This window comes from Aplidium turbinatum, chromosome 5, assembly GCF_918807975.1.
Source record: "Aplidium turbinatum chromosome 5, kaAplTurb1.1, whole genome shotgun sequence".
Lineage (NCBI taxonomy): Eukaryota > Metazoa > Chordata > Ascidiacea > Aplousobranchia > Polyclinidae > Aplidium > Aplidium turbinatum.
In genome coordinates, this window is record NC_137476.1 from 27,035,597 (window position 1) to 27,051,039 (window position 15,443).

General features: G+C 38.8%; 1 protein-coding gene across 1 annotated transcript; it reads right to left on the bottom strand.

The window, feature by feature from the left end:
* Positions 1–12,027: 12,027 nt before the first annotated feature.
* On the bottom strand, positions 12,028–13,623 carry LOC145771082 (uncharacterized). Its single transcript, XM_082582824.1, has one exon. It carries the CDS (start codon positions 13,621–13,623, stop codon positions 12,028–12,030), a length of 1,596 nt encoding a protein of 531 aa, XP_082438950.1.
* Positions 13,624–15,443: the final 1,820 nt, after the last annotated feature.

The following is a 15,443-nucleotide window of genomic DNA, read 5'->3' on the forward strand; positions in this document are numbered from 1 at the left end:
CTGAATGGAAAGCAGTCCTTAACGTGCGTTGCTCAAGCGCACACCCCGAGAGTCGAACCAGCGCCGCTTGATCTTGAAGCTTCTTCGTTCCAGAAGTGACGCGCTAACCAATTGAGCTATCAGGGCGGACAATTGAGCTATCGGGGCGGACATATATAATATATGTGCGGTTACCATCACTATGACGAAATATATATTCTCACGAGTTACTGATGTATGCGCAAGACGCTAGTTTGATGAAGCTGTAATCCAGCACCCCAGAAAAATCCCTTATGCTATAAAATCACACTTGCAAGAGCATCTTGAAAAACTTAAAACACAAAAAATCATTGCTGATGTTGATACGCCAACTGATTGGGTAAATAACCTTGTTGTGGTTGAAAAGAAGGACAAATCGTTGCGCATTTGCTTAGACCCAAAACCATTGAATACTTTTATAAAACGTGAACGTCATAATATTCCCACACCAGCGGATGTCCAATCCCAACTGTCCGGAAAGAATTTATTTACTGTAATTGACATGAAAGACGCTTACTGGCATGTAAAGTTGACAGAACAATCTTCGTACCTCACTACGTTTCACACCCCTTGGGGTAGAAAACGATTTCTTCGAATGCCTTTTGGACTGTCGTCCGCGTCTGAAATAATGCAGAAACGAAATGAAGAGACATTTGGTGACATTGCCTATGTACATATCATAGCTGATGACATCATCATAGCAGCATCTTCTGAGAAAGAACATGATGCAATTCTTAAAGCTGTGCTAGACAGAGCACGTCAAAAAGGAGTGAAGTTTAACAAAAAGAAAATCCAACTCAAAGTGAAAACTGTTGAATATATGGGTAACATTGTTTCACAAGATGGTCTGAAGCCGGATGAAAACAAAATTGACGCTATTGTGAACATGCCCAAGCCCACAGATGTCCATTCTTTGCAACGATTGCTAGGAATGACGAAGTTCGTATCTCAATATATACCTAATAAATCCTCCATTACAGCGCCTTTACGTGATCTGTTAAAGAAAGGAGTTGAATGGAAGTGGACTGATGCTCATGACGAAGCATTAACTCGTCTTAAATTACTGTTGACAAGTAAGCCAGTTTTATCGTTCTACGATGTCATGAAGCCTGTAACAATCCAGTCCGACGCTTCTCAAAAAGGACTCGGAGCGTGCTTACTTCAAGATGGAAAACCGATTGCCTATGCTTCTAGGTCCATGACTGCCGCTGAACAAAACTATGCACAAATAGAAAAAGAAATGCTATCTATCGTTTTTGCAATAAAAAAGTTCCATCAGTACTTTTATGGAAAAGACTCTATTGTTGTTGAGTCTGATCACAAATCAATTGAATCAATTATGAAGAAGCCAATGTGCAAATACGATTTAAAAATTAAATTTGTTCCCGGAAAAGAAATGTACGTAGCTGATACTTTATCACGTGCTTATCTCAATGTTGTGGCAGACAATGAATTGAATGATGACCTTGTCCGTGTAATCCACACTCTTATAACTAGCCTTCCAGTTACGCCATCTCGCATGGACGAGCTTATTGAGGCTACAGAGCGAGATGCAGGTCTTTAAAAGGTCAAAAGCTATTGCAAAAATGGATGGCCTCGTGCACAAAGAGACGTTCCAGTCGAAGCTAGAAGTTACTGGAATATGCGTGACATATTGCATGAAGCCGAACACTTTAATAATGGCCAACGATCGAATCGTTGTTCCAGTCGAGTTACGATCGTTTATGTTGAATTTAATCCATGAAAGCCACTTTGGAATGGAAAAATGCAAATCCAGAGCGCAGGACTTGCTTTATTGGCCTAGGATGTTATCAGACATCGAAAACATTGTTGCAAAATGCAATGTTTGTTGTGCTCATCAACGAAACAACCAACGTGAACCGCTAGTTTCTCACGAAATTCCAGATGGACGCTTTTTAAAAATTGCTATGGACATAATGACTGTTAAAAATCGCGATTATCTTATCTTGAGAGATCAAGACGTTACATAGTCTCTGCAGATTTCAAGGTCAGAAATGGTATTGTATGTTAATGTAAATTGTAAAGCTATAAGCACACATATGCAATGCTATGTCAGCCATGTCGGATAGTAGCCTATTGCAATTTTTATCTTCAAAATGGCTGATTTTACCCACTTGTTGCCATGGTTACAATCAGGTGTTGCCAGAGTTAGGAAGGGTTAGAGTTAGGAAAGGTTAGGGTTTTGATCTTTGCCCAGGACTAAAAAAAATTTCAAAAATACAAGTTTTTGTTTTCAACAGCTATAAACTTTTCCTCAAATTAGGGAAGAATTCCATATCTGACAACGCTATTGAGGTTATATTTACACTATGTAGTGTTTCAGCATTTTACAGCATTTTATTTTTGTGTATAACTAGTGTGTATCTGTGAATTTAAAGTTATATTTACAATAGTGCATTGTTTGTGAAATAATGGAGTGGTAATACTTTAACCTAATTTATCCTTTGTAAGAACGCGCACCGCAAATTTTGCTTGTGATTGGTGAGATATCACGCGACATGTCGCGCTGGGGGGCCCGGCAGCAACATCTGCACAGGGGCCCGGCAGGGCTCTTGGAGGCCCTGCACACAACGCAACATTGACAGTGTTGTACGGGTCAATGAAATAAATTGACGGCGTCAGCGTCAGCACTAATTTCTAGCGCTATTTTAGCCAGTGTCTCACAACACGGAAGTATTTCAACCAAGTTTAGGTAGGGATTGTAGATCATAGGGATGCGAAACTTCATCCGCTTTTGGCTTATCCGCAACACTAGAAGGGTTACGTTTTTTTGTAATTTACAAAATATTTTACTTTTTATGGGTTATATAAAAAGAGTGAAGTTGGTTTTAAAGTGATTTAAGGTTTTTAGTTGAAAGCACCAGCAGTAAAGCGTAAAAAAAATGACAAATTGGCAATTGACCCTTCTAATGTTGAAGGAACAACGGAGTTGCATGTCCCGTAATGTACCGTCCCTAGTTTAGGCTAACAATAGCTATGAATAAAGAGCTGGTATTATGTTTTGAGACTGTAGCCTATTAGTTATTTCCTGCCTATTAGTTATATCTGCTGCGTTTGGGACGCATAATGTCCTTTCCAAGTGAAAACATGTGTTCCACAGCAGCGCTGGACGGTATTGGTGTGTTGTATTTCAAAAACAAGCCTTGAAAACGTTCACTCGGAAATGCATCACTGTTCCAAGCGTGCTGGAATGGTTTAGCATACCGGTATATAAATCTTTTAACGAGGTCCACTGCAACAAAATCGCTCTTTTCAGGGGTATAGGGCTCTTGAAAAATAGTATCTTAAACTTCCGCGATAACATTCATTGATTTTTCGCTTTCTCTCTCTGATCTCTCGTTCTCGATAGGCTGCTGCTCACGATATGAGTGATCACCATTTGGCGAACTTCTTCCGTTTGTATTCCAGGTAGCCATTTCAACCAACTCTAAAGACGGTAATTTTGTTGAGTCGCGCTGGCCAAAATACATTGTGAAACTCTCATTGTGAAACGAGATAACAAAAAATGACGCATAGCGCTTGACGCTTAAGATCGGAAAATAGTTGACGGCGCTTTCACTTCCGTCAATTAAAAAAAATGACGGCGCTAGCCTCAGCGTCAACAAAAAGTTGACGCTGTCAGTGTCAAATGACGCCGTCTAATTGACGGCGTCAACGTACAACACTGTAGGCCTACCTACGTTGATATAACACTGTACATATGTACAAGTTTTTATCACAATAAAATATCTAGTTATGAGTGTAGAGAGGTGAAACATGCTTTATTAAAATTTTATTAAGGTGTTGCGACCGTGCCATATTTTAAACTGATCGTCCTGCTTTGGTATCATGCACGCTATAACGTTCGCGTTTTGTCGCTTGTACCTTTTTCTAGACCTCTGCTATGTTTGTCATATATTGTAGGGGAAGGTGGGGCAAGATGGGACGTGGGGCAGGACGGGACACCGTGGATATTTTTAAAAGTATTAGCTTTAGCAACCTCTACCCATTTAGATGTTACAGAATACCATGATTTTCGATGACTTGCAACGTGGTCGTGGCAGCAGGATAACTGATTAGAGGCTAGTTGCTATAAGAAATCTTATCAAAACTTTTCACATTTTAGCATGATTTCAGAAAAATCTGGAAGATGATACGTGGTCTAGAGATACAGTAATAAAAGTGCTTTTTGGGGTATCTGACTTTTTAGATGTGAGTTGCATATATAATAAACAAACAGAAAATTTCAAAATGCCAGTCATTGGGGCAAAACGGGACAGAGCTGCTTGGGGCAGGATGGGACATCTGTCCCGTCTTGCCCCACTAAAGTTATCAATTTTCAATGATATGCTAGCCCGACTTGTCACCTAGGCAAGGCCTATTAGCTAGTGCAAATGCCAAGTCAACCAGTAACTTGAGAGTTGGGCACCTATTAGTAAGCTTTGCATCACAGCACCCTCCATTGGGGCTACACTACACCTACTATAGGCTAAATGGTAGAGGAGAGGTTAAATGGATTTTGTTTTATTGTAAAGTTGAAGCAGTTTTAACATGTTGCAGCCAACCTTTGTTAAAACAGTTATCATTTTAGCAATAGGTGGCTTGACCGTAGAACATAAAATGGTTGTCACATAATTATGTTATTTTCTCTTGATTATTATTATAATATTATCTCATTAAACTAAGTCAAAGCCTCTACAGACCAAAGGACCACGTTTTTGTCACAAAATTCTATCTTTGACTTGAATAAATACAACTGAACAAGCAACCAATCAATTGTCTGTATTGAAAGCCTAAAATAGTTATTCTTTGTGCAAAAAATGGTGCCGCGAAAACTGTTCTGCTTATAATGGACGTGGAAATTTTGTATATGATTTTTATGGAAAAAAGTAGTCTGTCATTTCGCCTGACAATGGGAGATTTGTCCCGTCCTGCCCCAGGTGTGGGGCAAGATGGGACAAATTATTTTTTTATTTTTTTGTTAATTATGAGGTCATGCGATACTGACTGAGTCTTTATATCTTGCTGGTTGGTAGTGGTGTGCAATAGAAATAACATGATACCAAAGTTGCCGATATTGATAAAAAGGAATTCTGCAAAACATTGATTAAAGTTAAGCGTCCCGTCCTGCCCCACTTTCCCTATTTTTCGTTGTAATAGTCAGAAATAAAAACAAACTGAATTGAACAACAACCTGTAGCTCCTGCGAGCTTTACGTAGGCTACATGGCTTTACGTTCTTTGACGTCACTCATTATGGGTTCTGGAATCTGAGCAACCATGCAGGATCTTTCATATCTGTAGTTCATTTCTGCGTTTTCCTCACGGCGCATTTGCTTTCTCTCACAATTCTTAGAATTTCGAAAAGTGCTTGTCTGCATTCTTGCAATTGCGTTACATTTAGGCTAGCCTAGGCCTACATAGTTTTGCGTCGGTCTTCACTCTACGTTGGTACCGGTATAGTTTGTTGCGTGGCACTTATAATCAATGTGTCGCAGCTACATTTCTTTAATTAAGACGAAGCTGGAGCGACCAGCGTTTAGTTTCACAACAATAATTGTATCGTAACCACGTAGGCTATCGATGCAGAAAGTAGACTACACTCGCACTGTGCTTAAGCGTATCTACTGCAGAAGGCAGCATGACCGTACAATAGTAGGCTATGCTAGCATACTGTAGTAGCCTATGAATATCCGTTTTTAAGTTGATTTCTATTAGCGTTCTGTTCTACATTCTATTAATGATTTAATTTTGGGTGTCAGACTGGTAATCTCCATAATACCACAAATCAAATGCTCCCTTCTAAACGAATTTGATAGCCTACTGGCTACTGTGCACTACGCCTGCAACATTCAAATCAGCAGACTTTCACTGCACACACTAGTGTGAACTTAAAAGCTCTGTCCCATACTGATACATCAGTTCTGTCTTCCTTCATAAACAAAACAACAAAAACGATGTTCAGGAAGGGCATCAAATATCAAACCAATGGTTATGAAACCTCGAATGAATATTGTGCGAGCAAACAAATAGAAAGCAAGGTAAATTTGCTTTCCGATGATGGCAAAGCAAGCGTGGTTGATGTCTATGGAAAAACAAAGACGATTGAGTTAGGCTACTCCAAGGCTGTAGAATCGTGGCGACTCCATGGTAAGTTCACAGCGAAGTTAGGTAGGCCTATGTGTTTGTTCTTGAAAGCACTTGCTAAGGAAGACTCTGGTGGACCAGCCCCGATAGTTCAGTGGATACGTGCCAGGTTCAAGATCAAGCGGCGCAAGTTCGACTCTCGGGGTGTGCGCTTAAGCAACGCATTTTCAGGACTGCTCTCCATTCAGCGGCACCTGGTGAATGGAATAATTCCCCGGCAAACAACACTTCACTCTGCCAATCTCGGTAACTGGCCCTGTGTTCAAGAGCCTCTACAAGTGGGCTATGCGAAACCACCAGGAACAACCAATCAAGGCTTTGTCAGTCCGAACATAAAGATTCAAAACCAACCAACCAACCAGCAGTGTTGTACGCGTCAATGAAATAAATTGACGGCGTCAGCGCGAATTGTCTAAAAACTTTACGGCGTAAAGTACTGCGTAAGCTCTTAAAGAAATTGACGGCGTCAGCGCTAATTTCTAGCGCTATTTTAGCCAGGGTTTCACAAAACGGAAGTATTCGACTTCTAACGAGTTTGGTTTTTGAGACTGTTTCGAGCTGCGAAAGACGATTTCGTCTTCTCTCGACTCAGATTAACCTAGAATACGATAAACAAACTCGAAACTGCATAATTGGATAGACGAACAGCTGCCACACAAAAAGATTGTTAATTGCTATCAGCCTGAAAGTCAAAACGTCAAACAAAATTTAACTCTCATTGTGAAACGAGATTTTCCATGCAAACGAAAAATGACACACAGCGCGTGACGCTTAAAATCGGCAAAATAGTTGACGGTGCTATCACTTCCGTCAACTAAAAAATAAACTGACGGCGCTAGCCTCAGCGTCAACAAAAAGTTGACGCTGTCATGTGATGCCGTCAAATTGACGGCGTCAACGTACAACACTGCCAAGCAGCCCCGCATTGTCCAGCTTTCTTCTGCTTAACGTGGTAACTATGTAACTTACGATACGGTATGTAACTATACGATACGGATATGCAACTTACAACTTACGATACGGTATTGTATTACCCGTTTTATTCAAAGCAATAAAAGGACTTTGTTGCGATGCACAATATGCATGCGCACTCGAAGCAACACGCACGGATTTTTAAAAACAGGAAAAAGGAAATACAGTGAAACGAACTGACCGCGACAGTTGAAATAAAAACTCATTCATTTAAACAATATTAAAGAGATATCTGGCCATTTCCAAGTACGGTCCAGCAATGCAGTAGGCTACTAAAATAGCCAAGCCAGAAAATCACGGCAACAACTAGACTCAGAAAATTCTGTGACACAATAGAATTCGCCACATATTTGTCGGTCCTGGCAGAAGTCGTAATAGTTTTAACCAGTTTGCATAATTCGTGAGTTCACCTAATTTGTCACTTTTTTAATTCCCTTTGAGGTGACAAATTCTACTGTTCATATAAATTATGCATAAAAAGTGAATGTCAGTAAGTTGAGTAGCAAGTAAGTTACCAACTTAATTAGAAGGTAAAATAAACTAATAAAAATGCTCAGCTGCTCTCCTGTAAACTCCACATACCCCATCTCTTACAATATTTGTTCCTCTTACATTAATGTAACGTCAACATGGTAATGTTCTATTCTGGTGGAATAAAGAGATCGTGATCATTCAACATTATTTCAACTAGGCTATTTACATGAGCAATGGACAACAGCGCATTAAGTAAAACTTCTCACGAAACGGTATAGCATGGCTGGAGTTTTTCAAAAGCGGCAACACTTCAACCACCATCCTGAAGCTACCAACTTTGGTGACGGCCTGCATCAGCATCCACTGGCTCAAATTCTTGGCAAGCATACGAAACTGATAAACACCGGTTTGGTGGTTGAATATTCACGTAATCACAGTTAGTGGTTGAATATTCACGTAATCACAGAATTTAGTTTCTACTCTTCAAAGTAAATTCTCTCTAGTAGTAGCCTTCCAGTGTAGTCTGGGAGCATCGTAAATCTGGTGTGGCAAAAGGATAGACCCTGGACCCCAGAGGCTCACACGACGACAAGCAGTGTAAAAGGTAACGTCTGACCAAAATATAGAACAATAAGCATACACTGTTTGAACCCGGAATGGCCCATTTCGGCGAGTCCGATTCGACTAGTCCGATTCGGCGAGTTCCCTATTCGGCGAGAGCCTTTTTCGGCGAGTTTTTGAAATTTTTAAAAGGAAATTATCGGGTACCGTAGCCTAATTACAATTGCCGTTTTTACATCGTTTTAACGTCGCTAAACGTTGAAATCGTGCAGAAAGGAATAAAAAGAAAATGTTTGAACTATTAAATTAAAATTCGTCATGTCAGTTCAGTTATTTTTGACCATCATATCAAAAACAATACACGTCAACATAGCAAAGGTAGAAGCGACAAAACGCGAACGTTAAAACGTGCTTGAATTCGTCATGTCAGTTCAGTTGTTTTTATTTCTGATCATGATATCAAAAACAATTCACGTCAACATAGCAAAGGTGTAGAAAAAGGTAGAAGCGACAAAACGCGAACGTTAAAACGTGCTTGTGACCGAAGTAAGTTATTGAGTTGAAAGAAATTTGGCAAGGTTGCGTCACCTTCAGAAAAATTTAAGATATGAAGGAAAAATAAAACAAAGAAAATGTTACAAAAAAAATAATGTTTATGTCTATAAGTTAGTACTTTTGAATAGTTAAAATCATAGGCGCCTAACTATTTTTTTGGCCGTGGGGGCAAAAGCGTGTTTCATCAGCAGCAACGTAAATTCAGCGAAATGTCACGCAGATGGATGACGTAATTATGTCGTCACACTAGGATTGCTTTTATTGCCACACTCGGAGTTATCGCTACGTTCGACCTGCCGTTAATTATTATAAACAAAGCTCGACCAAAACACATACTATGCGTCTGCGTTGGCTAGCGGTTGATGGACTGCGACTCTTTAAGCTAAGCACAACATAAAGTTTAGCAACGAACTAGATTTATTAGCATGAAACAAGAGACGAAAAGGTTTACTAAAAGGTATACTGTAAATGGAATGAAAATACTAACTTGATCATATGCTTGAAAATATACCTGTTGAAAGCAAAATCATTTATGTTTACATCAATTCAACAGCACGTCACCTTTAATAAATTTAAAAGTTGCTGACATCCGTAAACGGCCCTTGAAAAATAGTTACAGAGAGACGTTTGATTAAGTTTTCGACTTGACATTGCTCCCTTTTCACTACAATATCGCAACTTATGGCTGACCAGCTTTCAAGTTTCAATTCGCTGTAATACGCCCGTTTTTGTGTTGCAGATGAAACAAAAGATGCGCATATTCCCCGCCTTTGATCGGGTTTCTATGGCAACGGTCGTGTGTGCGCCATGCAGTTTGCGCGAGTCCGTTGTTGTGTTGATTATGCCGCTTGTGCGACTGTGGGCAGTGCGGTTTGTACCAGCCCTTGTTACGTTGGTTAGCGGTAACCTCGGGCCGAGACTTCAAGTTCATTTTCACAGCAACCTATTCACTGCCGCGACAATTCTCTGCAGAGGTTTCGACTTTCGAAAGCGACAGGAGGCTGTTTGCAAGCGCATTAAGTTAAACGCACGCTGCGTCTACGTAGCAAATTATGTTGTTTTTGGGTGCATTCAACATCCGATGACATTGAATCGACGCAAAATGGTAGATTTTTGCTATGTCACAGGCAGCAAAATCAGTCATTTTTACATTGATTCAACGTCTGCAGACGTTAAAATGACAGATTTTTTTGTCTGGGGTGGGATTGTAGCATCGCTACTCGTTCTAGTGATTATTTACTACGAGGCTGTTGCGGTTTGCATTTAAAAATGTTTTCCTGCTGCCGATCGCTAGTTCATCTATTGTTTTATGTATCAATGCCACATAAAAAGTTGCTCCCACGCGGAAATATGCGTGGGGACCTGGTCCCCACGGCTTAGGCGCCTATGGTTAAAATGATTAGTTTGGATCAACAAATGTGTGACCTACACTCCTACAGCTTAGATTGAAAGGAAATTATCGGGTAGGCTACCGTAGCCTAGTTATCCCGACCAGCAAAAATTTGTTCCAAGAACCCAGTTAGCCTAACAGTTCATTTTTACATTGTAGTAACAGAATGAAAAGGCTAACCAAGTGTGTGGCCTATCGGTTTAACGTCGCTAAACGTTGAAATCGTGTAGAAAAGGGTGCTTTTGCTGACTAGGATACGTTGAAACTGAGAAACATTCACAGAAGCCCTACGATACGTTGCATTTTTAAGATAATGTATTCAGACGTTGAATCAATGTACAAATGAAATGTTATGCTAAATGGGTTTTCGGAACAAATCGTAGGGCTTCTGTGAATGTTTCTCAGTTTCAAAGTATCCTAGTCAGCAAAAGCTCCCTTTTCTACACGATTTCAACGTTTAGCGACGTTAACACGATAAGCCACACATTTGTTTAGCCTTTTCATTCTGTTACTACAATGTAAAAATGAACTGTGTTCTTGGAACAAATTTTTGCTGGTCGGGATAACTAGGCTACGGTACCCGATAATTTCCTTTCAATCCAAGCTGTAGGCCACACATTTGTTGGTCCAAACTAATCATTTTAACTATTCAAAAGTACTAACTTATAGACATAAACATGATCTATTTTATTTATTTTTTTGTAACATTTTCTTTGTTTTATTTTCCCTTCATATCTTAAATTTTTCTGAAAGTGTTGCGACCGTGCCAAATTTCTTTCAACTCAATAACTTACTTCGGTCACAAGCACGTTTTAACGTTCGCGTTTTGTCGCTTCTACCTTTTTCTACACCTTTGCTATGTTGACGTGTATTGTTTTTGATATCATGATCAGAAATAAAAACAACTGAACTGACATGACGAATTCAAGCACGTTTAAACGTTCGCGTTTTGTCGCTTCTACCTTTGCTATGTTGACGTGTATTGTTTTTCATATGATGGTCAGAAATAAAAATAACTGAACTGACATGACGAATTTTAATTTAATAGTTCAAACATTTTCTTTTTATTCCTTTCTGCACGATTTCAACGTTTAGCGACGTTAAAACGATGTAAAAACGGCAATTGTAATTAGGCTACGGTACCCGATAATTTCCTTTCAAAAATTTCAAAAACTCGCCGAATAGGGCACTCGCCGAAAAAGGCTCTGGCCGAATAGGGAACTCGCCGAATCGGACTAGTCGAATCGGACTCGCCGAATCGGACTCGCCGAATAGTAGCAGACCCGTTTGAACCATCCCTTTTCGTAAAACAACCTTTCAAGTTTTCAAAGTATGAGACAAAGTACAATATTCATTGCAAACTTGTGTGATGGTGTTAGACAGTTACACGAAATTTCGAAGTTTAAACAAAGGACGCAGCGTATAATGAATATTGAAACAAAATCGTTTTAACAATGACCATAAAAAGATCTCATTTGTTCACGGCATTTACTGTTGGGTAATTGAATCGGAAGAAACGTAAAAGAGTTTGCAAAATACTCATTTATTCTTTGGCGTCACGCTCCAATTCTCCATCAGTTTCAAAGTTATGTGAGTGCCACCCTTGTAAAGGCTGTTCAAATAACATGTGATCCCTTCAGGGAGTGATTACAACTTTAATATTGAGTTATGTAAGCCAGTGAGAAATGTAATTTACTTAATATAATTTGAACAGCCTCTCCGCATGTAGCAAGATTACAAGCACCACTGTCTGCAGGTAGAAAATGCTTGGAGGTAATGCAGTGTAAATAGTAATGCGCATTTGTCTGTACAACTAGAGGTACAAAAATGCTGCCTCCGGTCATTTACGCTTTTTCTTATCCACCTAAAAAAATGAGCAACATTTACATACTGCTTAAGAACATTTTCAAATTAATTAAACATTTCCATGACCTGTTCTAAAGCTTTGTCGACATTAGATCGTTTCTCATTTCCCGTTTTTATTGTATTAGGAGATACCCCATTGGAATCGGATAGTCCTTCTGCGAAGTCTAAAACAGAAGCAGCAGCTGATGGAATCAATCTCAGAGTGATAAATGTTTTGCTGGATTCGTGCCTAGGCTGCTTGCCAAAATAAAATTGCATTTCAATTTTTGGAATAACTTCGTTATGTTTTACACCGAGGTACCACGCTTGGAGAAAATGTGAATAACGAAACAATATCATCTCTTCATCCCTTTGAAGTTGAAATATATTTGATGTGTCGCTATCGCTGTATGATGTTACTACAAAAATTCGGCTTTGACATAAACGTTTAGCTATTAAGTTATAATTTTCATCAGTTTTTAGCACCAAACCAGCTCCCATATTTTGCAACACTACATCAAAAGGTTTTCCCATGTATGTTGACGGAGTTGGAAGCTTCATTGATACATGGGACCAGCTGTTGCGATTTCCTCGCTTTTTGTCATCGTTATGAATCCTATACCCTTTGTCCATTTCACAGTAAACTCCGCTCCATATTTCCTGAGTTCCATATTTCATTTGCACATCATAAGTGTGGAGCTGTTCTCGGGGTATGCGGAGCTTGTCTATGACCTCCACAATGGATGGTTCTTGTATTATTTTGAACTCATTTTCATCATGATCATCAAACGCTGAATCAGATGCTATTTCAGCAGCTTCAAGAAGCATATTGAATCCTTCCGTGTTTTCACATTGTTCAATATCTTCACTTTCAACATCTCCTACTTCGACTACAGTAAATGGAACATCGTCACTAGATTCGGTAAATGGAACAAGGACTTCTGAGGATATGTCAGTTTCTTCCAGTCCTGGCTCTGAAAGGAAAACTACTTCTTTAGCATTGAAAAGAGGATCTTTTTCAGCGGTTTGTGTTGCTTGAGTTTTTTTAATTTTTGGACGAGGAGAGATGTTAGGACTGGACGGAAGCGGTCGTTTTATTGATGGTTGATCAGCTTCTAGCATAACCATTCCAAGAGAACTTGTAGCAGCAATCCAGTCTTCTGGTATATTAGACTTTGGTAGCCATTCTATGCCGTTTATATCCACATTAGACGAGATCTCAATTATATCACTTACTGAATCTTCTTCAACATCTACATATTGCTTCATCTTTGGAATAGCCCTTTTGGTCTTTGCTTCTTCTACAGTTAAGACTTTGTACACTTTATAATTACCAGTTTGCAAGCCTAGTTGGTGAAAGTTTTTCAATTCTTCAATTTCACTACATTTTCGCAAAATAGTGCGAAAATTGCTTTTCATAAGGCTAATATGCTGTGTAGCATAAGACTTAGCATCACATTTTACTTGACTTCGATAATACGCCCAGGCTTTAAATATCTTGTGATGCTCTTCCCAATCAGGATAATTTTTTTTTGTCCACGGCAGCTTAAAAATCCGCTTTTTATCAGCATCTATCCACTCTAAGTCTTTGTATTTTCCGCTTGATATTTGTTGGCACAGCCAGGCTTTAAACTGAAGATTATCACTTCTACAAGATTCCATTATGTGTTGTTCATGTGCAATTGCCTTATTATATTATGCAAACTGCAACCTGTCAGTTTCAATGGAACAAAGTTAGTTTTACTCGGCACAAGCCAGGTGCCGTATTCTTATACCGTACAGCTGGTATATATAAGATATTCTTATACTACAGAAATTCTTATACTGTACAGCTAGTATATTGTAGTACAGTATATTTTTTAAATACTTTCAGAATACTATAAATACACTGTCACAACATGCTGCTAGGGAAAAATCTCTAAGGAAGAGCCAATGTTTCATTAGTCAACAAAACAATTTATATACTGTACAGTAATCCCCGCTTATTAAGCCCACGCTTATTGAGGACCAAACGAAGCGGGGTACAAATTTCTGCCACTTCTATCCGCATAATTACTATGGCTAAAAGTTGCTAAATTTGTAACAACTATACACAACAATCGTTTTTTTCACGTTATATGTCATCATGCACTTTTGCGGAGTGCTGAAAATTGCATTTTTTTGCAAGTTGTGTCAGCAATGAGCCGGGTTTGGTGCAACCCAATGATCACACTGCTAAGAACTGAATTAGCAGCATAAGAAAGTGAGAAATTGTCGAAATCAATGGTTTTATTGTATCAAAATCTGAAGTATCAAACCTAATCATATTTAATGTTACGTAACACTATCGGTTTAATGTATCCCATTTAACCTATATTATATGAACAGAATGGCCCGTTTCGGTGAGTCCGATCCCTTATCGGGGGATTTTTTCAATTTTTTTTTTAAATTATTGGGTACCGTAGCCTAATTATCATTGCTGTTTTAGGGTTAGGGGTTAGGAACTCACCGAATCAGACTCACCGAATCAGACTCACCGAATCGGACTCACCGAATAGTAGCGGACCCTTATATGTATCCTCCTTAGAACTGTCAGTTTAAACTGATGGCTCAAAAAGAAGAGTTCTGAGCATGTTGATGCCGATAGGAATCCAGTTTTTGAGTAAATCTGATAATTGAAAGGCCAGCTAATGGTTTGATCTCTTTAAATTGTGAGTTAACAGCTATCACGATAATTACAACGGCCTGAACTCAAAAAAGTGTTTTTGCACTATTCTAAAAACTAACTGCAATCAAATGGTATGAACAAGAACAAAATTTATACACACAACTAAAAAATATTTTATTGAAGCAATTCTACGCAAAAAATAAATTAAAGATAGACTTGCAAAATTTTTGTAGCAATTTTACTACCATCACTTTAAACTGACGCTGGGACCAAGAGGGTATAGGTAAAACACTATGTACAGTATTTCCTTAATAACCACACCTGTACTTTTGCATTGTGAGGTCATAAAGGGGCTATAAAATTTTGATTATTTGCAAAAATTTCAGTAGTTTATTTGTGATTGAAAGCAGGTGCAGATACAAAATTGACCCATTGTCAATTACCCTTTGCAATCCACTAAGTTACTTTGTTTGACATGAAATTTTTTGTTGGTAGGCTAGACTTCAAAGGCTATTATTTAATTTTAAACAAGCTTTTGGTGAAAATGTTAAACTGACCTTACTTTTTTTGTCAATGATGCTTTTGCTGTCTTTTTGAATCTAAACTATTGACATTTTGGTAGCTAAAAAAGTTTGTATTTGAACATAATCATAGAACCATCAAACTAAAGCAATCTTGCATTGTTTTACCTGTACCCTCCTGCTCTTAACTGTGTCAGTTTAAACTGACAAAAGTAAAATCATCTATATTTCACAAAAACAACAATTTGTCTTGTAAAAACCTAGACCCCTATCTACAAGGCTACCTTGAAAATTGGCAGTACATGTATACTTTA

Coding starts and splice junctions, on each gene's coding strand:
- LOC145771082 (XM_082582824.1), bottom strand. CDS start 13,623: ATGGAATCTTGTAGAAGTGATAATCTTCAGTTTAAAGCCTGGCTGTGC.